This window comes from Eubalaena glacialis, chromosome 12 (genome assembly GCF_028564815.1).
Source record: "Eubalaena glacialis isolate mEubGla1 chromosome 12, mEubGla1.1.hap2.+ XY, whole genome shotgun sequence".
In the NCBI taxonomy this organism is placed as follows: domain Eukaryota; kingdom Metazoa; phylum Chordata; class Mammalia; order Artiodactyla; family Balaenidae; genus Eubalaena; species Eubalaena glacialis.
In genome coordinates this window covers 18228432-18253945 of record NC_083727.1, presented here as the reverse complement: position 1 = coordinate 18253945, position 25514 = coordinate 18228432, and the positions used below count along the sequence as shown (strand labels likewise).

At 39.2% G+C, this 25514-nt stretch overlaps 1 protein-coding gene across 4 annotated transcripts in view; it reads left to right on the top strand.

The window, feature by feature from the left end:
- Positions 1-24715, top strand: part of SAMD5 (sterile alpha motif domain containing 5) — a 54748-nt gene extending 30033 nt beyond the window's left edge. Inside the window, exons 2-4 of one of the 4 annotated variants that reach the window (XM_061207413.1) lie at positions 11305-11403; positions 19903-20132; positions 24579-24715. In XM_061207413.1, the coding sequence (XP_061063396.1) occupies positions 11305-11403; positions 19903-19965 (162 nt within the window). In that variant the 3' untranslated portion in view covers positions 19966-20132; positions 24579-24715. Of the gene's footprint in view, positions 1-9584; positions 9660-11304; positions 11404-14314; positions 14366-19902; positions 20133-24578 lie in introns of those variants that run through there. The other 3 variants (XM_061207415.1, XM_061207414.1, XM_061207416.1) reach the window with 3 other exon arrangements.
- The last annotated feature ends 799 nt before the right edge of the window (positions 24716-25514 follow it).

The window sequence follows — 25514 nt, the reverse complement described above, 5'->3', positions numbered from 1 at the left end:
TGGAATTCTTGAGTGTTGAGAATTATGGACAATTTTTAAAAATACTTCAGCACTAAGGCGTAGTTTCTGTTGATGAACTTATAGTTGATAAGAAAAGACAGAAATTTGTGAAATGTTAAATGCATAGCTTAAGGCAGCAAAGATGGGAAAGCAGGATGGCTGCTAAATGAATGTAAGAGTTTAGAATAAGGAGAATGAATTCTTCAGGATGGGGTGATCTGGGAATTTGTAACATAAAGGATGGAATTTGAGTCAGGTTTAGATATGAGTCGGGAGGAGGAGCGGAGGCATTCCAGGAGAATGTAATAAAATATAAGCGAACACATATAAGCAGTGGGAAAGGACTGTTCAAGGGAGAGCAAGATCCTCTCTTTTGAAAGGTAGTAGAAAAGTATATTCAAAAATAAGATACTCAAAGGAGATTAAGGCCCTTCAGATGCCAGTACACTGTGAATAGAAAATTATAACACATATAATTTATAAAAAGGCTTTCTATGGTGGCACAACCTCATTGAAAGAAAATTGTTGGTCTTTCAGGGCTGTAACGTCTATTGTGGACATCAGGCAAATTAGTAGGAGTTAGTATATAGGAAATTTAATTTTAATAGAATGATTACATTGCGTACTCAGCCATGTGATGTAAATAGTAAATACTGTATCTACACAGATACATACATTCATGTGAACTCCAGCATTTACGGCATATATTTAAGAGGGAGTTATTAGATCATTAGCTATTAAACTTAAAGTTATATTCATAGTATCACCATCCCTCCCAGTGGCTTGGTGGCCGATCCTGTGTTCCTTGCTCATATGCACGCAAATAACAGTGTTGTCGTTATCACCTTTTTGTAAATGTCCTGACACCCCCTGGTCATTTGTAGTAAGGAGATTGATGCTCGTGTTGCCGGATCTCTTGTAGCCCCCATCACATCCCGTTGGGCGAGGGGGGCTATGGAAGTGATTTGGGAAGGGATGCACCATTTAATATCCTTTCGTGGATGGTAGATTCTATTTGATTTTTCTGTTCTGTTTTTCTTTTTGCATATTATGGTTTGCTTTAGAAATGTAAAATCCTGAGTGCTTAAGAAACCATCCACATAGTTTTGCTCCGAAATCAGCTCCCCCAATTTGGCAGTGTAAAATGCTCTTACTTATTGCTCTAGACAAAGCAAACGCTTTCAGAGTTGTTTCTGAATAGCTGAAATTCTTTGGCAACAAAATAATTCTGAATACTAGCAGAAAATTTATGGATTTCAATTCGAGTTTGTAGGGTATCATAATTCCAATTTTATATTCCATGCAGTTCAGTGTTCTGGATTTTTAATGGGTCCAGTGCAGTAATAATAAAAGTGATTCAAAATGCACCCAGTAATTACAGAGATTTGCCGTTGCCTTTGCATTAAAAATGATGATGATTTATGCTCAGTGAAATTGCGGTCTGTGGCTCTATTTAGGGTATTCTTGCTATTAAGCTGCTTATTAGTTATGGTCAGTGATTTAAAGCTTAAGAGCTGTATTAGAGGGCTGTAAAATTATTTACTCTTTAATAGATAACAGTAAATTTGAAACAGACTTTGGGTTAATTATAATCTCGTACATTAAAGGAATATGTGTTAGCCCTTTGTCTCTTCTTAGGTCTTTTGAAATTCATTTCAAGTAAATGGCAAAATGGGTGATTGGGTTAGAAGGCCTGGTATATTCACTTCTGCCTCCTGGTTTATAAGTGGTTAACACCTTTTCTGAATGTTCAGGAAAAATAATTTGACTTCTCATTGTGAGTCCTTCTGCCTGCTAAACAAATGCTAGTTTTCACTTTAAACTTGTCTTTGTTCCAGGCTGACATTGATTGCTTACATTAGGCTGAAAAGATCAGAGCGCTGGGCCCATCTTCTGAGGCGGGGGTGGGGGTAGTGGGGGATGGAGATGTGGTTAAGGTTAAGTGTACTTTTTTTTTTTTATTACACTAGTTTTATTTTAAAAGTCTTGTTATTGCATAAATAAGTCTCCACAAGGTTAAGTATACTTTAAACTGGCATTGCAGGAAGGAGTTTGTCATTATTCCTATTATTAATAATTACATGTATATGTATAAATTTGCATGTATATGTGTGCTCCTCATTGTAATTTTATGTAAGACAGAAATTATCCAGTGTAAATATCAGATGTGTCGGAATGTGAGTGTCTTGTAACAGTAATTAAATTTGATATTCAAATTCCTGTGTTAATGTCCTTGTGTAATGCTTGGGTGTTACACTAAATCAAGAAAAAGCCTAAGATAAAAAGATTCTGTCTAAACCTGTTAAATTAAATCCAAGGAGAAAATATATTTGTATTATTTAGGATAAGTGAATATTATTAAGCTGTGCTGTAATAAGAATATTACCCTCCCCCCCCAAATCTGAAAACCTTAACAGATACTTATTTCTGGCTCCAACAAAGTCCAGTGTACGTTGGTGGAGGCTCTCTTCCATGCAGTGACTCAGAGATCCAGGCTCCCTCAACAGGTGGCCTCTTCAGGGACAAGAGAACTTTAGATTGGTTCACGGTATTTTTGAAGAGGGTGGCCTGGAAATGACTTCTGTTATTTCTACTTACATCCCATTTGCCAGAACTCCATTGTGTTCCCAACATATTTGTAGGGTAGCCTGAAATGGTAGCCTTCCTTTGTGCCAAGGAAAAGTAAAGGGCATCAGGTGAACACACAGCGTTTCCTCTGCTGCAATATGTAAATACTTCTGAACTCTGCATGTAATCATGTGAATTTATAATTGGAAAAATGCCAGAAAGGCATGACATCGTTTAAGCAATTTCATCATCTCCCCTCTCTCCCCCACCGCATGTACTAAGAATTGACAAGAAAATCAGTTGGTTGTACCCAGTTTCCTGTCACTTTGTGCCGTGGCACATTTTAGTTTATCCTAGCTGTTCTGCCTCTTTCCTTCCTTTAGAGTACTGTAGTTGGTGGCCCAGCACATGTGACACTGCAACCGGACAGGGTAAATGATACAGTGTTTGCCATTAGTCTGTCCCGCATTGGGTCCTACTTTTCCATCACTGACCCTCCTCCCCCTTTTCTCCCAGACAATTCCCCTCGTTTCATTAGAATTAATGGTGCATATTCTGAAGGTGGGAAAGAGTCATTATTTAGCTGTTTAACAATAGAACACTTAGTTGATAAATCTGGTTACATGTTGTATTAGTTTTCTCTTGCTGCATGACAAATTCTTACCAACCTAATGGCTAAAAATAATACCCATTGGTTATCTCACAGTTCTGTAAGTCAGCACTCTGGGGAAGTTGGCTGGATTCTCTGCTCAGGGTCTTATAAGGCCAAAGTCAAGGTATCAGCCAGCTTGGGCTCTTATCTGGAGGATTTGGGGGAGAATCTGCTACTAAGGTGGTAAGTTGTTGGGAGAATCCAATTCCTTGCAGGAAATTCCCTGGCCGTCCAGTGGTTAGGACTCCACTCACAGCTGTAGATTCGAGGTTCCCAAATCTTTGCTGGCTGTTAGCGGTGGGCGTCTGGAGACTGACTGCATTCCTTCTCCTGTAGCCCTTCCATCTTTAAACCAGCAGTGGTGAGCCAAGTCCTTCTCATGCTCCCAATTTCTCTGTCTTCCTGTCTTCTAGCCAGAGAAGCACTATGCTTTTAAATGACTAGGATTAGATTAAGCCAACCTGAAGAATCTGCCTTTTGTCATACAGTGTAACCTAATCATGGGAGTGACATCATGGGTTTCACCCTTACTCAAAGGGCAGGGACTTGGACAAGGCAAGAGTCACTGGGGCCATTCTTAGAATTCTGCCTCTTGTGTTTCTGCCCAGGACAGGTAAGAAAGGAAGTTTTTGTTTAGCAGAACCTGTATTTTTGCCCAAATACAGACTTGAAAGGTAAGAAATCTTTCTACAGCAAGAATTAAATGCAGGTAGGAGAAGGGGGGTAACTGAGGGTGGTGAGGAGGGAGGATGAGTTTTCTTTCAAAGGCTTCATGATGTATAGAAAATACTTAAAAAGCAACTTAATTTGGGTAATGGGGATATAAAATAGCTTACTTCGTTTTTAAATTGTAATCATAAAAGTGTATTTAATAAATAAAACAAGAAAAAATATAGTAATGGGCAATTAAAAGAGAGATTTAGTGAGGAATGGGAAGTGGAGGGAAAGTACAGGGGGTAAAATCCATTCAAAGATCTTACTAGAGTAACAGTAGCCCTTAAAGGATAATGTTGCTGATTGTTACTAACAACCGGGTTGTGATTTTACATAAATAGTGTCATAATTTTCTTACATGATGCCTGCTCAGAGAGACCACCACTTACAGATCGACATCCCACCTCTCACCATCAAACCACTGTTTTACTGTCTTTAAAGACCTACCCTAATGTGAAGTTATCTTGGTCATTTACATGTCTAGTTGTTTATTCTCTGCACCCCCCCACCCCCTCCCCAAAGTGTACACTCCGTGAGGGGAGAGACATTGCTGCCTTGCTCTTCACTGTCAGCCCAGTGCCTAGACCTGCGCTGTGCACAGGAAGGGCGCTCAGGAGAAACGGATTCAATGAGTAAATGGATGGAATAGTTTGCCACGCTTTCATCTTTGGCCTCTAAGGCAGATCAAATTAGGTAAAGGCTTGGAGGTTACAGTTTTCTCTCCCAAATAGGGACTCCCTTTATTTAAATGAGGCTCGTCTAACCTCCTCTTCCCTCTTCCCTCTTGGTTGTTTCATCTGACAAAATTCTGATGGTTCTGAAGTTTGTACAAAGAACTTGATATCTCTGGTCAGCAGGCTGGTAAATCAAATGCTCTAACTGTAACATGCTTCCTTTAATTTATTAACAAATTAAATTGAATTTTGTCTTGTCAGTGTAGTGCTCACCTCGCTATTTTAAATTGTTTCATTGTTACATTAGGTTGTTAACTTTATAAAAGAAACAGATATTTTCTGTAAAATGTATGTACTTTTCAGGTAATTTGAACGTAAAATGATGACTAATGTTTTCTATCAACTCTGTCCTGGAATGGGAATACAGAGAATTGAAGCCTAGTCCCAGGTCTGTCATTAACTTCCTCAGGAGTCACTTCATTTGGGATTTCTTAAAGTCATTTGAACATCTATAAAATGAAGAAATTCACAAAACAGGAAGTAGATGGTTTCTTAACCTTCCCCATGAGGTATCCCACATGCTTTTTTTTTTCTCATTGGCAAAAGATTTGCTTTCTTTGATTGAGACTTAATATTCCTAAATATTGGTGGCCATGTGCCCAAAGAAAAATGGTGCTATGAAAGAATTTTCACAGAATTCCTTAAAGTTAATTGTTCCTCCTACCCTTGGCTTTTCTGCCATGAAAATGAAAGTATAGAGTAACAGGCTGTATTACTGTACTCCAAATCACTCTTCCTACATTACCCCTCCCTGCAGGAGGATTATATATTCCAGCCCTTCGAACTAAGCATAGGCAGATGGCATGTTTTGGTCAATGAAAGGTGAGTAGAAGTGATGTGGACCTCTTCCAGGCAGAAGCTTTATAAAACTGTGCATAGTTCACAAATTTAATATTTTCCCTCAAGTCACAATGACTGGCTATGTTTTTTGATGGAGACTGATGTGTCAGCTTTGGTCCTGGAGTGAAGAAAATGGCCCAGAGCCATAGCAGACCCACCTTGGATTTGTAGCATGAGTAAAAAATAAACCTTTGTTGTTGTAAGCCATTGAAATCGTGGGGTCGTTTGTTACTGCAGCATAACTGGCCCATCCTGACTCATACACATGCCTGATGCTTGTGTGCACCAGTTCAAATCATCTTAGCCTTGTTTCTTATTCCACCCACTGCTGAGTGAACACTTCTGCACAGGCTTAAACAGGTAGCACATAAGTGTAGCCTAACGGCTCATTGGCTCAAGCCTGCGCTTCTTGCTTTACAGCCAGGAGCTTCTTTGATTTTGTCATTCACTCCTATGGGAGCTGACTAGGCTCTCACCGTGTGTAAATACAAAGTGCAGAAAAATTGCCACCCACCAGGAAAACCTTGACAAGTGGGTAATAGAAGATGAGGTCTAAATGTTCCTCCTTTCTTCTTTCACATGCATGGTTCTGAGATGCATTTCCTAAGGCTCCCCTGAAGGTCTTACAGAATTGAACAGCACGTCACTAAGTGGCCAACTCCAGATGCATCCTTGTGTTGGCTTTCCCTTCTTTATTTCACTCTCCCTGGCCCCTACTTCTGCTCTCTGGGATCACATTCCCAAATAAACGACCTGCACCTAAGCTTTTGTCTCAGTCTCTGTTTGGGGGAACCAGTCACACCTTCATTAATTGAACCAGTCAGAACATTATCCACCACCAGAGTGAATTATTTAAGTAATTCAGCAGTGTAAAGGATTATGCTATGCATTTATAGAAACTTGCAAAGCACAAACACTTTGTTACTTAACCTGGAAGTTATTGTTAGATTTGCTGATCCAAAAATAAGACTTTCCCCTTCCCCCCTACAGAGGTTAATTTCCTGTCATTAGTTCTCAGTGCATTCTGATGCCCTGACACAGACCTTAGTTGGGAGGAATCCATGTTTTTTTTTTTTTTTTTTTGAGGTTCAGTGATTGATTGAATGGCATATTGTTAGGCAAATGTTTATTTGTTTCATTTTTATTTATTTATTTTAAAAGCCAATACTCAGTTGAATATTTTGTTTTTTAACAGGTGTCATAGAGATCCTTGCATTAACAATAGAATGGATTAAATAAAGTGTGTAGGCAGATGTTTAAATGTTAATGTGGAGTTGAGGTTTTGGTGAAACTTGTTCTGTGGTAGCTTCAAGTTGCCAGTCCACTGGCAGTGCCCAGTGGGATGTGTGTCTGCATCATGGGAAATACTGCCTTGTTTAGGAACTGAATTGGCCAAGTTCCCATAGCATCTTGGCTCTGTTTCCCCTTTGCCTCCTCATCAGACTATTCTGTAGGAATCTTAAAATCACAGCATGATAGAACCAGAGGGTATCTTAAGACCATCTAATCACACTCGTTATTTCCTAGGTCAGAAAACAAGCCCATAAAGGTTAAGAAGAATGACCTGCTTTGGTGGCGGGGGAGGAGAGAAATTGAGGGGGATGCACTTCTGGTTGTTAAAAAGATACCGTTCTTTTTTTGACATAATTAAATTCTTGATTGTGATGCTCTTAAATGAACCATGAAATTATAAGTGCTTCCAATGCAAGTGTGATTTTTAACTAAGGCTTTTCTTCCCCCCAATCTGAATGTTAAGGTGGCAGATGCATAACTAATCTTAGCTGAATCTATATTAAGAAATCAGCAAGGTGTCTTTATTTAGCTAGCATGATCTGTGAATATAATGTAGTGTCAAATAACATGATTTTGCACATTATGTCCTAAAATAAAAACAACTCTGCCTTTAAAGTGAGAGCAAAATGCAATTATGTGAGAGGTTGTTTTACATTTGCTCTCAGAGGGAATGAGAAGCACAGAAGAAAATAACTGAAGGACTTGTTCCTAAACGTAATTTCAGCAGACGTTTATACCTATTTTAAATACTATTTTGTCTGAGGGACAAAAAGTCAGCTCTTGGGATTGCGTTCCATGTCATACAGAGGAAAAAGTCCTATCAACAGTAGGGAGTTTCTAAAATCTCTTGTTATCCTAGTTTTGAATTGTCTGAAAAACGTCCAGTCCACTGAGCTTCTCTGTTTTTGCCTGGGGATGTTTCCATGGATCTGTATTAGTTCCAGGAAATTTGGGTCCTTTCTATTATCTCTGGAACCAGGCATGTTTCCTGTAAAAACTACATGGGATTATCTGTTTCTCTGTTTGACATCTTTGCTGCAGAGGGTCAGATTCCTGAAGGAGTAAACAGTGAAAAATTGTGAGGCTCAACTGGAAGATTGTGTGGAGAGGAAAGCAGGCTATTCTGATTTAAGTCATAAAAAATGTTGGCCTTTAGCTTCTTGGAATACTGCTGTATTCAGATGTACTGAAATACTTCTTGCCTGCCATATGCTAACCAGTGCAAGCCTGGAGTGACCACTCGGTGTTAGATTAAAGTCGCGATCCTGGGGTTTGACTTTCACTTGGTTAATCAACTTTTATTTTAATATATTTGAATTTCTTCAAGAACACGATCGTAGCTTCTGATGATGCCATTACTCTGTGAAAGCGACTTCTAATCTGAGAAACCCAGACCCTTGAGGAATTAATACAGGAGTCTTGGAACCAAGTTCCCCGGTGGCCTACTGGTTAGGATTCTGTGCTTTCACAGCCATGGAATCCCTGGTTCAATCCCTGGTTGGGGAACTGAGATCCAGCAAGCTGTGCGGTGCAGCCAAAATAACATTTGGAACCTACTTGGGTACCAACTGTCCTCAGTGGATCTGTACATAAATAATATGTTTCATATACATTTATTTGAAGGTATTCTTACCTTCTTGGTCACTTTTAAAGCAACAATTTTTCTCAGAGAGTGGTAGGAAAGTAAGAAGAATTTAATAGTGAAGTTACTCTCTTTTGTGCGTGTGTGTGTGTGTGTGTGGATGCGTGCACTCACACACATGCCCTGTGGCGGGGGGTGTGACTTACGTTTTAAAACAATTAAAGGGGTCTTTATGCTTGAACAAGCTGAGAACGACTGCTATGGCAGTTATGTTCTATAGGGCATGCTTCACAAAGCTAAATGAAATTTTTCAAACTTAATGGCTAGACAGTGCTTAAAGCATACACATTATTCATGATTTATTCTAATAACATTTGTGGATGACTAACTTAATAATGTTGCCGCACATCCATTATGTTTTTGTTCTGAAGATGTGCCTAAGTATCTATGCCTCCTTAAGGGTGGGTTTATATCACTCGGTGATTGAATGAAGAAATAGAATTCCATGCCTTTTATGGGGTATGTGTTAGAAGAAACATCCACTTATATAGGCTTACACGGTGCCAGATACTGTTCTAAACAGTCTTGCAAATATTAGCTCGTTTAATACTCATAACAGCTCTCTGAAATGGTACCACTGTTTTTCCCATTTCAGATGGGAAACTGAAGCACAGAGCAGTTACGTTAAGTAATGTGCCCAAGGCCACCCATCCAGGAAGTAGTAAACCTGGGGTTTCCTTCCAGAGTCTGAGCATGGGTCTCTAGCCCTGCACTGCTTCCCCCCAGGGGCTTTCACTTCTGTCCTGGCAGGAAGGGATGCGCTGACTGCTGAGGAATACCTGGAGGTTAGGCTGGTTTGGTTTGAGGAGGTAGACCCAGGTGTCCTCCATTCCCCACCCCAACCCTCAATGTCTCTCTCTCTCTCTCTCTCTCTCTCTGTCTCTCTCTCTCTGTCTTTCTCTCTCTCTCTCTCTCTCACACACACACACACACACACACACACACACAAAGAGCCACCCTGGGCTCACTCTGGACACAGTGACATTAGGCTACCTTGAACTGTAACCGTGTGAAGGCCTGCGATTTGGGTTTTGCTCCCAAACCTTCTAGAAGTGTCACTTCATAACAGCAAGTGTGTGTGTGGTAAGGACCTTCAGTGTATGATGGAACTCAGTCCTATTTACATATTTTGCTTCTTCAGGTAACCCATTTACATGTCTTCAGAGTTTATTTGGACAAGGCCAGCATCTTGAGGATTATTCAGATGACTTCATAAGTACTGTTTCTTTCTTTTTTTAATTTAATTTTTTTTTTTTTTTTTTTTTGGCTCCATTGGTCTTCGTTGCTGTGCGCGGGCTTTCTCTAGTTGCGGCGAGCGGGGGCTACGCTTCCTTGTGGTGCGCGGGCTTCTCATTGCGGTGGCTTCTCTTGTTGCGGGGCACGGGCTCTAGGCGCATGGGCTTCAGTAGTTGTGGCACATGGGCTCGGTAGTTGTGGCTCGCGGGCTCTAGAGCGCAGGCTCAGTAGTTGTAGCACACTGGCTTAGTTTCTCGGTGGCATGTGGGATCTTCCTGGGCCAGGGGTCGAACCCGTGTCCCCTGCATTGGCAGGCGGATTCTTAACCACTGTACCACCAGGGAAGCCCAGTACTGTTTCTTTAAAGCAATTAGCTGATGGTCCTTAAGACCCAGAATGATGGCATCAGAGCTTGTGGCTTTCTTGAGACCTTTAAAAATGTCCCTCTTTTCCCCTGCCAAAACCAGAGAAGAGGTAGAGTAACGGAAAACAGCACAGATCCCCTGGGTAGTGCTTCACTCTGGCTGCCACTATACATGCAAATGTGCTTTCCAAGGAATTGCTAAAAAGGATTATGACAGTTGTCTTGCTTCCCTGCCCATTCCAATTTGGCAGGTGAGGTTAAGGCCCAGTGGAGGCCATGCTTCAGTGTTCAGGGGTCTGGGACTGGACGCCAAGAGACCACGGGTTATTTTTGATCAGAATTGCCTAAGTCACATGAAAAGCTCTTGCTTTCGTCAAAGCTGGCAAGCACTGTCCCTCCGAGAAGCGTTTCCCCCCCAGCCAGCCCAGCTACCTTTGCAAACCCTCTCCCCACAGGAGGAAAGTCAACTCACCTTCATGGCAGGAAGGCTACAGACTTTCTAGTTTCATGGGGCTGAGGCAGGTGGGGAGCCGGGAGGGTAAATACAGAGCGATTGTTAGGAAGGAGTTATCATTTCAAAGGGCAGAATTATATTCCAGACTGATGAGTTGGTCTGAGATCTACTGGTGCTGATTTTGTGGCCTGTACCCTCTAGAAGTGGTTTAGACAGTGGTTCTCAAAGTGTGGTCCACAGATCCTTGGGGGTCCCAGGGGTCTTTGAGGTAATAATTATTTCATAACAATACTATAACATTATTTGCCTTTTTCACGTTGTGGACATTTGCATTGGTAGCACAAAAGCCACAGTGGGTAAAAATGCTGGCCCATTAGTGCCAATCAAGGCAGTGGCATCAAACTGCATTAGTGCTTATGGCATTCATCACCTGCACACATGCCAAAAAATAGCTGTTTTCCTTAAAATATCCTTGATGAAGCAGTAGAAATTAGTAAGTTTATTAAATTCTCAACCTTTGAGTACATTTTTTTTTTTAATATTCTGTGTGACAAAATGAGAACTACTCACAAAGGCTTCTGTTGCAAATGGAAGTGCATGTGAACCTTGTCTCCTCACCAACCACTTCTGCTGTTAAGTTACTAGCTGAACTAGCTGCTTTAGTCATGGAACAGCATTTTGCTTTAGAAGAACAACTGAGGAACAAACTGTGGTTACTTACTGGGTGTTTGGCAGCTAAATTTCTTTCTTTTTTAATATTTATTTTATTTTATTTTTGCCCACGCTGCATGGCACGTGGGATCTTAGTTCCCCAACCAGCGATCGAACCTGCACCCACTGCATTGGAAGCCCAGAATCTTAACCACTGGACTGCCAGGGAAGTTCCGGCAGCTAAATTTCTTGAAAGTGAGTAAAGGGAACCTAATATTTCAAGAAAAGTAATGGGTAATATTTGTTAATGATAAAATTTGAATATTCAAGTAAAAATTACATTAAAAAAAAAACTTGTGTCTGCCACAGTGAGCTTGACAGTTTCCCAAGACTTGAAGGCTTTTTTGATGAGCTGGGTGGTGATAATAACAAATGTTACTTTTTTGATATTGAATGATGATACGTGTTAACATTTAGAAGATCTGCATGACTCAGGAACCTAGTATTTTCCAAATGATTAATGCATCATGTTGCCAAATCACGTTTGACAAGAGATCTGTTAATAGTAGAAGACAGACCAAAGATTTTCATGTAGTTGATGGAGTACAAAAAGTTCATTGATATGGTTTCAGATTTCACATGGTAACTGACTTAAGAATCTATATGTTGTCAAATTTTGGCATAGTAGCAAAAGAATATCTACAATTATCTATCTTAAAAAGCTATTAAAATATTTTCCTTTTTCTAATGGCACAGATTTTCTTCATCTATTTCAACTAAAACAACGTATTGTCACAGTTCAAGTGTGGAAGATATGAGAACTCAGTAGCCTATAAAACTAGCCATTAAAGAGATATGCAAAAATGCAAAACAATGTCATGCTTATTATGGGGAAATATATTTATTTTTAATAAAAAAGTTATGTTAACATGATACATGTACTATTTTAATTTTTAAATGAATTAAATAAATATTTTAAACATTTCTCAGTTGCAGTTTCAAATATGGTAAATGTCGATAATTATAACTCATATAAACAAAAGCTCTTTGGAATCTTCAGTGTTTTATAAAAATGCAGTTTGCTCCTGGAAAGAAATGTTTGAGAACTGCTAATATAGAAACTGCCATGTTATCTAGCTGGAGGTTTCTGAGCTGTCAAGAGTCAAGAAAGTTTTCCAGGTTGGGAATAGTAACTGTTTCATTATATATCTCTAAGTATATCAATGAAAATTATTTAAATATTTTCCTCTGTAAAATGAGAGCTTCATTAGAGTCAGATATGCTTACATTGCACATTAAACTCACATTCTTCAATAACTGATATCAAAACAGAAAAATACTGGTGTTTACATTCAATTTTAACTTGCTGGAAATAAAAATGTCCACGTATATAGCATGTTATTTGTAGAGAAATGCTTACAAATAGTCACTGTAACCTTCCATCTGGTCTTGCAACTTAAAGCAAATCATAAATATTCAAGTAAATAAACTAGTGGACATCAAGCAAAATGAAAACAATCATCCCAACTGCTGATTATTTTCTATTTTTGATGCTGTAGGAAATAGTTAAATCTCAGTCTGCATCTTAATATACATGGAGGATACATAAACACAGCATATAGTTTTTAATGTATTTTTTACAAATCATATAACAGTTTGCATCATTTATTTAATAGGACAAAGTTAAAATTTTCTTATATATTATGAATGACATTAAATATAATATCTAAGTAAGCATTATGTGCAACATTTTGTATCCTGAATAAAAATAAAATACCTTTTGCCTAAAATCACATTTGCATGTATTGCTAAAAACGATGGAGTGATTAAAAATACTCCCAAGAGCATTTGAGAAATTAAGTATTTCTGTGAAAGGATTCCATATTAGTTTATGAGAGCTGCTGTACAAAGTACCACAAACTGAGTGGCTTCAAGCAACAGACGTTTACTCTCTCACAGTTCTGGAGTCCGGAAATATGAAATCACAGTTTGGGGGGCCATGCTCCCTCTAAAGGCCCGAAGGGAGAATTCTTCCTTGCCCCTCCCAGTTTCTGGTGGTTCCTGGCATTACTGGGCTTGTAGCTGCATCACTGCGCTCTTGGCCTCTGTCTTCACATGGCCTTCTTCTCGGTGTGTGTCTGTGTCTTCTCCTCTTCTTAAAAGAACACCAGTGACTGCATCTAGGGCCCACCCTAAATCCAGGATGATTTCATCTCCAGAGTTTAAACCATCTGCAAAGGCTGTATTTCCAAATTCACATTCTGAGGTTTCAGGTGGATGTGAATTTTGGAGGATGCTGTTTAACTACTATACATTCACAGTCAAAAATGATGGGGGGAATTCCCTGGCAGTCCAGTGGTTAGGACTCTGCATTTCCACTGAAGGGCACACAAGTTCCATCCCTGGTTAAGGAAGTCCCGCATGCTGCACGGACCAAAATAAATAAATAAATAAATAAATAAAAACAAAAATGATGGGGAGTGCAGACATACTTTTACAAGGTTGGGCATTGCTGTGGGACAGGACTGCTCTGCCACTGATTAGCTCTTTGACCCTCTCAGGGTATCTACACTTTAAAGCCTCAGATTCCCCATGTGTAAAACTGAGTCCATGATAGCCATCACGCTGGCTTGTGGTAAGAAGTAAAGGAGATTATGTTTAAATATACTGTGTCCTTAGCACAGTGCCTGGCACAGAAGAAGGTCGCTCAGTTACTGTTCGTAGCTGTTTACTGTTGGCGGGGTAGGCAGGTAGTAATAATTGTAATATGTACTATAAACCTACAGTTGATGGCAATTACATTGGTGATAATTGTAATCAGAGTTAGCAGGTTAGTGTTAATGGTGGTTTCAAGCACCATTAGTACATAATAAAGGATGAATTTACTGTGAGTTGGTAGATGAGAGAGAAGGAGACAGGGAGGGACAGAGAGGTGAGAAACCCTTAAATGGGTAGCCAGGGAGCCTGGTTAGAGACAGATGATGCTATAGACTGAATGTCTATGTCCTCTCAAAATTCATATGTTGAAACCTAATCCCCAATGTGATGGTATTTGGGGGTGGGGCCTTTGGGAGGTGATTAGATTATGAGAGTAAAGCCCTCCGGAAGGGATTGATGCCCTTATAAAAGAGGCCTAAGAGCTCTCTTGCCCCTTCTTCCTTGTGAGAACCCAGTGAGAAGATGGTGTCTGTGAACCAGGAAGACGGGCTCACCAGACACTGACCCTGTGGGCACCTTGACCTTGGACTTCCCAGCCTCCAGAAATGTGAGAAATAACTCTGCTGTTTATAATCCACCCCGTCTGTGGTATTCTGTTATAGCAGCCCAAACAGACCAAGCTAGTCATCAACGGCACTGTTTCATTCGAAGGCATATCAAATATGCCTTAAAGAGCTTTACTGGAAGACAGAATACTCATATACAACATACTGTAGCATTTATTATTATTTCTATTCTGGACTTCCATTGCGCATTTCCAGGCCTGTGTCTTGATCACTATTTTGGGTAGTATTTGGAGACTTTGAGGCATAATACAGAAAAACTCTAAAAGCTCATTTCACTGTAATTCTATGCAGTCCAGCCCAGCTGAATCTGCCCTCTTGCAGCTGTCAAACTGATTTCATGTCCCAATTCAGGCCCCCCTTAACCGCCTCTGGGCGCCTTAAAACTGTGCCCTTGCTCCTCTCACCTCCCCTTCTGCAGATGACCTTGGCTAGGTCGTTCCTGAGAACTGCAAGTCCGTTGCACACGAGCTACCCCCCTCGCTCTCTCCTTCGTCTCAAAGTGTGTTGACATCTTTGCCCATCTGTTCTTCTTTCCCTCTGTTTCTGATGAGGAATTGCCCCTCTCCCCTCTAAGACTAATCCCTCCTCTGGGTATCTACTCTTGGCCATTATGGTCCATAATTATGCCTTTATTTTCTTGCATTTGGTCTCTCTCCATGGATTCCTTCCACTCCATCCGTAAACATGCTCAGAATCCCTCTTTGTTCTTAAAAGCACTGTCCCCTCCAGCTACTATTTTGCCTCCTTAACAGTACTATTAAACTTCTTGAAAGTGTGGTGAGCTGGCCCCAGTTTCATGTTGTGACCAGCTGTTAATTATTATAAAATTGTTGAAAGAAGAATTCAGAATTCCCAACAGTTAAACTCCTGATCATTTCTTCCTGGTAGAGATAAGACATGACCCAACTCTGGGCAGCGAGGAGGTCCCGGGCCTCTGAAACGTGGTCTCCTGGAGTTTGCTGCCACTTGCCGACCACAGCCCTGTGGGCTGTCCTCCGTGTGGGGGGAATTTAGCATATTCAGAATATGTCAACGATGACTATAACAAAGTGCTTTTAAGAAATCGGGAATTTACATAGCTATTCAGTTGGAAAAATTATAAAATTGGTGAACGCCCTGAGGAGAGCATAAATAAAGACGCTTTTGTCTTTTAACCTCTGAATTTGTTCCTGAGAGTTTTCTGAATAATAAGGGGTAGGAAAATTTCCATCCTCTCCAGTATACTTTCCATTTGCTTAAAACCTGCAGATTCAGTCCTGAGTGAAGCTTAGAACTCTTGTGGGTCCAGAGTAGGTGGCAAGAAGCCGTGCAGTTTATTATAACCTGTTTAATTTGTTCCAGGAATTAGATAGTAAATCAGTACTTACCAAGTACACACCATAGATGGAAGCAGGATAGTTGTACAGAATGGTTTATAATGCGTCTGGGTATTTGTGTTTAAAGTCAGAAGAAGAAAATGTACGTGGATCATTCTGGAGCAGGCCAAACATTTTTCTAGTCTATAGAGTCCCTGGAAACCTACCCTGTAAGACTCCTGTAGAAAAAAGGACATATATGCCAGCTCATTGTGTAACATAACATTGCATCCTCCAGCCTATTGGGGGCTGGGAGGCAGCCTCAGCCTTCCCAGCAGCTGAGAGGCGTCCCCCCAGAGGCCTTTCGAGGAACTGAAAGATGACCGTGAAGATGCAGATGGGTTTAGTGAACATATTGCTATTTTATTCTCTGTTGTGTAGGCAAAGGAAACTGTACTCCTATCTATCTAATATTCCCGAGGCAGATAGAAAGAAGTGTAAAATGTGGTTTCTGCCTTTGGAGAAATTTACAGCTAAAATGAGGTTGTATATACATCCGCCCACCTCCCCCGGTCTCTTATCAAATTACCAACTTTCCTTGGTTCCATAACAATAAGTAGTGTGACATGGCTGAATGTTGAGAAAGTTATGCGGCAAAAAAAATCTTGTCTTATCACCAGCCACCCAAAGGTTCAGATTCATGTGCCTTGTGCCATCCAGGAGGAGAGAAGGCAACATTTGCACCATTGTTCTTTATTAATTTTTTCCTATGAGAGAGTCGTCCCTCTCCCCCCGCCGTAAGGAAATTGCATGGCCTATTATTGTACAGTCACCAGTTTTATTTTTTTTATCTCAGCCACCACATGTGGAGAATTTATTGGTTCTACATCTGCAATGGAGCTACATCCTTTAAACTAATATCACAATAGAGAAATAACTTCTAAATGGTTTAGCCTGCATATAACTCTGATTGCCTTTTAATTAGGGGGGAAATCACAAGCTGAAAAGAGCAACAGACTGGAAGCCAGTTACAAATCAGAATAATCAACTGAGAAAAAAAAAAAAACGTAATCTCGTAACACTTAATTTTTAACCACAGGATAATAGTTTCTTTATTCCTTAAATAACTTCTTCTGCACCCCTGCCCACCCCCTCTGTTTCTCAGATTGGAACTCTAACACAGATTAGAATTGCCAAATATCTGTGAAATGAAGGACTGTCCCTGTACCCCTCCCATCCCCCGTAAGAGCTTAGAGCAAATAAAACTGAGAAAGTCACAGTTCAGCCCAAGAATTAGGTTTGTATGGCCCTGATGTAGGAACTGAGAGTGGGCTCAAAGGCAGGTCGGGGAAGAATTAGGCCAAACCAGAGTATAAACCTTTTAGTAATGTTTCCTTAGACATAGATAATAATTTGGCATATTACAAACCGCTGGCATTCAATTTTTACAAACTTTAAAAATAGGAAAACTTCAGGAGCATTAGTAGAACCAAAAATATAACTTGCTATTTATTGGTCCAGCGGTTGACTTTCATGAATTTTGAGAAAGGACCAGATTTGAGGCAATTCCTTTCATGATTTATTAAGTCAGCCTAGTCATATCCAAAGAAGGCTGTAAACGCATATAAACAGATTGTTATTTTTCTTGGTGGAGTGAAGAAAGGGCTTTTTTCTTTGTAGGAGTATGCTGGATTATTTAGGGGGGAAAATGAAAGGAAAAAATGTGAGGTGGTAGGAGCAGCTCTGTGAAATGAGGCTGGTCTGGCATCGCTTGTTTGCCCATAAGACGTATTTCTAGCAGTTATCTCCTTAAAGCTGGTCAGAGTTGTAAACATCTGTTCATTTCTATTCGGCTTGACGACTGCGGTCTGTAAGGAACAGGATCTGGGATGTCACAATGCATGCCAGGCGCCAGAGCTCCAAGGAGCCTTCCTAGCATGGAAATTACTCACGTTTCCTATGATCATGAAGCAACATGTGCTCAGCTAATTACTGTTCTCTGTGACTGCTCTCACATCTTGAAACTCTCCATGACCCAACTGTGGAAATCCTGTTTGCCTCCCACCCCCTCCCCCAAAGAATGAAAAGTAGCAAATTGCACGGCTGGGCTTGTTTAATGAATGCGATTTGTTTTTGTTGAACCAAAGACACAAGAGGTTTCCGAGGCTGTTAGGTTGATGCTAGATTTGTGAATGACTTCGTGGTCCACATCTTTAGATAAGTTTAAGGTGGAGGGTGTCTGCCCGTTGACTAGATGATAGTCTGTACAAAGGCGTTTTCTTTATTTGCACAGGTTCCTGGAATAAAATGACCTTTAACAGTAGACAGGGTCATCTTGCTGACTTCAGGCAGAGCCTATCAGGTGCGGTGCAGACATCTGAGAATCATTTTAATAAGAATGTCCTCAAGATGCTGCCTCCTTCCTTTGTGACCCCTTCAGAATTCAGCTGTAGTCTTCCTGAGGTCTTAGTAACCCTAATGCTGTAACCTGAGGCTCTTTCTGGTTTTTCAGATAGAAATAGCAAGTTATCTTGCACTCTATAGCAAATACAATTTTTGTTGCAATGCTTTTTCATTCATTCATTCATTAGAGCATTAAAAATGAAACAGTTTTGCCTTCTTCATGTTAAGGTAACTTTGATCACTCCCCCCTAAAAAAAACAAAAAAAAAGCTTAGTTTGTCAAGACAGATTGAACATTACTTTTACATAGTTTATAACAGGAGTTTGGTTTTCATAGAGGCATTGATTGGCTTGGGTATGGGTTTATCTGAGTGACTGTGAATATATTAGTGAGTAGTAAGATATTATTACTTGGTCTTACAGGGGCGAAAAAGGCCTGAAAACAGCTTGATTTTCTGGAGAAAGAAACTTCCTGAGTATGGCTAGTAATACTTCCTATCCATTTAGATGCAACTGCCGGATGATATTACCCAAAGTAATTAATGATGACATATTAGTTAACATATTGCCATCGGCAGGTTTGAGCAAGGGTGAAGATAGCACGTGCTAAAACAAATTATTATGCCCTAGAGAAATATGCAGAATTGTTTCTTAAAAGTCTTAATAATGCCTGCAATATGATTTTTTTTGCAAGAGATAAAACTGGGGGTACCACTGGAGAGATACAGACTAGAAACACAAAACAAAACAGAAACAAAAGAGAGCAAAATTGATTCAACCTTTTCCAAAAGCTTTTCCAGTTAAAAAACAACAACAAGAAAATCGTTGAATCCAAGCAGCACAGCCTGCCTGTCATATCAAAAATCATAGGAGAGACCCAGGCATCCTCATTCTTCCTTTGCACTCTTTTTTTTCCCCTTCTTCTCCTTTGTCCATTCTCGTTCTGTCAAGGGATTCTAGGCCCAGGGCATAACTATGACAGATGGGCAGGAAACTGTAATCTGTTGCTGTCTTTCAATTTTGGAGGAATCATGGTGACCACGAAGGGGTTAAAACTGTCAACACCGATCAGAGCTTGGAGATAATTAGTGTAATATCAATCCCAGAACACTGGTGCAGATGACCACACAATAGCAGATGAATTCAACTAGGTTACTGCTTTGTAAGAAAATCCTTCTTCATCTCTTTGTAGTTCTTGCCCAACTATGCTTTTTAAATGCCTATGTGAAAAAGTTATGTGCATACAAATCAGGATTAAAGATGATTGTGAATCTTTTTTTATTTTGGGAGGTACATTTTGAATTAGCACTTGCACAGACAAGCTGGATATATATGTACCCTCTGAGCACGAGCTAGGTAGCCTTTGAAATGTTTTGCAGTATGTTGACTGTTACCTATGACTAAGGCTGACAGAATGTAGAATTCAGTGATGTGATTTAGGAAGGCAAACTATTACAAGATATACTTTTATTTATTTATTGTTTTTTAACTTTCCTTTTCTTATAAGAAACATGAAAGGAAAGAGAAGTAGACCTTTTTTTTTTTTTAAACAAAACAGAGGCTTGAGAAGAATAAAATACATTTTTCTCTTATTAGCTTCAAAGAGAAAATTGATAGATAAAAAGCAGAGACTGAAAGCTAGTTTTCAAAAGTCCATGTGGTAACCAGAAAGGGACAAGTATGACTTAAAAATTGGAGCAGGAATCCATGATGGACTAGGGGAAGAATGGGTAAAGGAGAACTTAAATAACCCCGATATGTTCAAATCCACAGGTCCCAATGGCTGGCATCCTAGAGTTCTTAATGAATTGGCCGAAGTCATCACAGAACCGCTAGATATCATTTTTGAGAACTCGTGGAGGACTGATGAGGTGCCTGAAGACTGGAAAAGGGCATATTTAGAACCTTCTTTCAAAAAGGGAAATGGATGATGACCCTGGAAATACTCATCAGCCTAACTTTTTGCTTGGAAAAATTCTGGAATAATCAACTTAGTACACTGGGTAACGAACTTATAATAACTAGACAAAAGGCAGTGAAATATCACACATAAAGAAGTACTGAGTTATTTTTTAAAGACATACCATTGTGAGATACAGTCTTCTACATATTTTGGGATTCTGCCCTCGGTACTATGAATTCTTGCTGAAAATAAGTGAGGTTGGCTAAGGCATTTGGGTACTGACTAATTTTAAGTGGTAATACAAGACAAAAAGATTTCTGGCAATAGCTAGAAATTACATCATTTCCAAATTAGCCTTTAACTTGAGAATAGTCATTTTAATTTTGTATTTTAACATACTTTTTCACTTTATATAGGGCTGTTTTCATAGGTTAAGTATTTTATATAATTCTCTATAGAATAGTTTGGTGAAGGAATTCTTATTTTAAAGTGCTTTATATAGTTATTTCTTATGTAGGTACAATGATAAAGGTGACAAATTCAGGAACATCTGCAAAGGAAGAAACTTTTTTGTAACTTCTCTTTTTAAATTTCATCTGGCTGAAGTTGAGTGTTAGGACCTGTGTCTTACTCTGATGTACATTGAGCAAGGGCCAGCTGTGTGACTGGATGGCCAGTTTTCCTCAGCCCTGGACACTGCCATGGCCCAGATTCCCTCCCCAGATTCTGATTTCAGGCCTTTGAAGGGGGGGCAGAGAGGTGGGCCGTGGCAGTGGACATTAAGAGCACTGTATAACCACAGCCAAAAAGGAGAGTAGAAGGAGGTGGGAGGAAGAAATTAAGATGAATCCGGAGTTCTTCTAATTCCTATTGTTTATGCCTTTGGATGTTGGCAGTTTTCTTTTCTGCTTAGAAAATGGAGTCATGCTGACCGGACCCAAAACTTAGTTAAAAGGAGATCATCAAAAGAGATCTAGACATGCAGCAAGCTCCACGGTCAGACAGCTTCTGAGAGCAGCTAGGCAGTACTGTATTCCAGAATCTTCCCTGCACTACTTAGAAGTACAAAAGAGATTGAAGCTTACATCACATTGTAATGCTCAAGAGTAGGGAACCCTCGGAGAAAACGAGATAGATGTACATTCATTTCTTCCTGGTGCGTAGGGGAATGGGTAGGCAGTTAAGGTCTCCAAGGGCTATTTTAATCACAATACTGCTTTAAAAATCTGAGGTTGACATGGTTTAGCTACTTCTAGAGATTAATTTAGACACCGGGTAAAGTCAGTCTCATTCTTAAGTACAAATGCAAGGAAATTAAGCTCTAAAAGCATGTATACGTTGTCTTTTAAACTACATGTTTTAAAAAAAACTGCTTGCAGTTTTGTAAGAATTATACGCCAATCAACCTTTCATCATTTTTTTTTTCCAAGTGAGTCTTTAAAATTTCCAAGTTATGTTTTGTTTTTGTTTTTGTTATTTTTAAGGAGTGGGGGTCTCTGTAGATTATAGATATAATTTATTGTGATAATAAATGGCTTCCTGTTCGAGACCTCATTTCCAGGTGCAGGATCTGTGGCAGATTTATTTCACAGATGTACATTTACATGCATTTGTTGAATTGTTGCTAGAGAGGACCCGATTTCTGAAAAATCTAGTATTTTTCACTGTGGGCATTATGATGCAATCTGCTGCAACCAAAAAGGGGGCTCTTTGGTCATTGCAAGTTTTATTTTCTATTTATATAATGTCTAGCTTCAATTATTTTGCCAAATTTAAATCTTCTCTTTGTGTTTACTATTGGAATTTGAAAATAACAATCCTCTATCACAATGTAGAACGGTGAAATAGCCCATGGATTTTAAAGACTTCTTACCTAAAGCTAGAGGAAGAAAGCTTTAAAATAAGCAGAGAAATATTAAAGGAAGCCCATTAATTCTTTTGCATTAAATGAAGATGAGTTAAGAGTTAGAATATAAGACATAAGAGAAAGGAAGTAATCTTACCATGAATTATATCTGGAGATAATTATGCTTAAGAAGACTAATTTTTTCATAGTGTTTTTTTCTTTTATCTAATATTCATGATATCCTTAATTTTTTAAGGTAAAGGAAATAGCAAAGGGACAAATAAATATATTATCAAAACTAGAGGATTATCTTGATTTGTATTTCCTAGAACATGAAGAGAGGTTAATTACAGACTTTTACTTCATAATATTGAGGAAATGAGAGGCTTATAGCAACACTTTCTTCATTTCATCTTAAAACAAAATTTTTTAAGGTGAGGAAAGAAAGATTTTACGCACATATTCTTGGCATAGGGAATGCATGATTTTAAGGGCTCTTTCCTCACAAAGGAATTTACAGCAACATACAATAGCTGTACTCAAGCAGTTTTTCAATCCAGAGAAATTTACAGCATCTTGGTGTTGTGAAATTAATAACAGAAACAGTAAGCACTGAGTTTTTATTTTGGAGTTCCTCAGATCTGAGTTCAAATTCTAGAATCACGTTGATAGCTTTTTCCTGTCATGAATCTGTTAAGAACATAAGCTAAGAATGTAGCATGAGAAATGATCTTGAACAATTATTAAACTCATCAAAGCTTTTTATCCTTGTCCATAAAATGGGAAGAATACATACCCTCCCTTAGTTCTTAAGAGGCTTAAGAATTCTGCAACATACACCCACACAGTTCTTGGCTCGGTGTTGACACATAGTAGGTGCGCAGTGCCTCGCTCCCTTCCCTTCTTTTTTTCCTCTTATATGAAAGAGATTACCTTAAAACTGACTAGAACACTCAAGAATAAATTGACTCAAGCATAAATTGTCCTTATTGATGCCTTAAACCCACTGAATAAGGCCCTTTGCTTTCTTTTAGGAAGGATAAAGGAGAGCTACACTGCCTGCCCATAGTAGGAGTTGAGTAAATGTTTATTGATCGAATGAAAAGAATGTGATTTTTAAAAACAATGAGCGAATAGCTAAGGCCAACATTTTTCAAGTCTGGGGAAATTGTCACATAGACATATAAAGGTATTCTTTAAGTTGCCCCTTTTTAAAACAGCTTTAGATTTATAAATTTAGTGTGCAAATTAGAGAGTGGCAGATATGCATTTCCTCTGATGTTATGACTGTGATTTACAAATTAAGAGTGCAAATGGGCATTCCCCCATAGCCTTTTCTGGGATAAATCCAGCCAAGACATGAAGCAGATGATGGTGGATAGGCAAACTCTTTTCTATGCAAAGAGAAACCAGATGCTCAAGTGGCTGGGATGCACCTGCCAGCAAAGTGAGATAAGCCTGTCTGGATTGTCCTCTGTGAAGAACCTGGGTGTTGTAAGCAGGTCCTTTGCATGGGCATTGAACAGTAACAAAAAGGAAGGTGGAAGAAAATTAAATTCTTTGACAAAATGGTTAATTTTTACATGTAATATTTAATTACGTGTCAAAATATCATGTTCAGACAGGTGGAGGATTTCTGCATTTCAAAGTGAATAAGGAATAAAGAGTAGAAAATTACATCCAGAGACATATGCAAGAAATGAGCAAGAGCTACACCTCCAAAGTGGCCAGTTCACCATTCAGACCAAGGGCAGAGGAACAGAATTCTTAGAAGAGACCAGCTGGCCTCTTATGCTTAGAATAAAACCATCATAGTTGCTGTATTAAATTAAACCAGATAAGTTGTGCAGAGCAAAGTGAATCAGCTAGGCTTTCTCTTTTAGAATTTTCTAATTAGCAGTCTCAGTGGTCATCAATTAAGTATTCCTACATCAGATGTTTTATACTATCAGATTCTTTGATTAGAAAATCCTCTTCAGTTTTCTGTTATTAATCTCTAAGGAGATAAAAATCTAATAACTTTCTACTCCATGATCACTATTTTAGATATTTCCATAAAAGGCAAAAAAAAAAAGATAGAATGGTAGTTCAGAAAATTGAACAACGTAACTTTTTTTACTTATAAAAATAGATATTTTGTTTTAAATTGTTTAAGTTCCTGGAAATTAAGTTTTTAAAAAATTTTTTGTTGTTAAAAGATAACTTTTAGAGGAAAATTGGAGGTTAAAGTCTACCTCAAGAGCCTGGTGGTATTTTTTTTGACAATTTGACCAAAATTTCTTCCACTGGAACAAAAGGATAGAAGTCGACTATTAAACATTGTTTGAGATGAGAAATACCTTTTATAGGTGTATTCCGTATCATGTCCTTTGTCAGATGAATTTTCCCTTGTTATTCCAAAAATGAAGTGCTGTGTTGAATTTCTTGAGGGCAAAGTAGGATATTGATTGGGGCAAATGTTAGAAATTCTGTTGTTCACTGAAGTTGTTGCCCTGCTTGCTAAACTCGACACTATTCTGAGATACTCTATGGGTTATGAAAGCATTATTCTTTGAAAAGTTCTGACCGTACAAAAACGTGTGCATGGACCTGAAAAATCACCTTGTGTCCATCTAAGTAGTAGAGCAGAGATTCATTCTAAATGAAAGTTGCCATGTGGTTTTGTGCATGTAACTGCAATTGACACCTTTTTCCTTTCAGTTACTGTTTTAAAAAGGGACTGTGTGAGAAGGCCCTTTGGAGAGCCGAATTGGAACAGCATTATGAACCCTGGACTGTGTGCTCGTGCAACGCTGTAATTTGCAAACATATGTCCTCTGTTCAATAAACGTTAACAGCTTTCACCGGGTTCCCGCCTTGACTCTTTTGTGATCGTTTACATTTCGATGAATGGGACAGAGTATGTGCGTTATTTAAATGGACAATATATAAATGTTTAGGGTACTGGAGCATTATGGTTAGCATGGGAAATCAGAGTGCGACCTCAGAAGAAAGGAGAAAGCCAGACTTCCCACACTGCCTGCAAAATGCAAATAAATCCTTAATGATGTTTGCTTGGATGCTTTTGTGTGATGGTTATATACATGTATGTTGTGGCTTTCTCCCTTCTCCCCCCACCCCGCTTCTGACTAAAAAAATACTTCTGAGGATGATAGTATGCGATTCTGTGCCAGTAATTGTGGCCCCGCCCCCCAAGTGGGAGGTGGGGTGGTGGTGTATATTAGGTGGTAGGCAGGGTCATATGTGGAGTTTCTCCGTATGGGATCCTGCTGTGGCTGCCAGAGTCCCTGAATCTCCCCCCAAAGGTTGTTGTGATTCAACTATAGATAAGCAGCATCTCAGGGGTCCTGAGACCTAAAGATTGGAATCCCAGCCTTACTACTTTCTTCCTTCAGGACCTTGAGCAAATGGAATAATGCTTGTAAATGCTTAACACGATAATTAGCACATGATAAGAAGCCCCGAACATTAATTCAAAGAAGTTTTGTAATAGTGTTTTGGGTTCTGTATAAATGGCATCATGTGATATGTTTTGATGATGATGAATAGCTGTTTTTATTCACGCTGAATACAAGATGAAAGGAAAGTAAATTTAAAGCAAGGAAGATGTGGAGTAAATATTAGGAAGCAATAGCT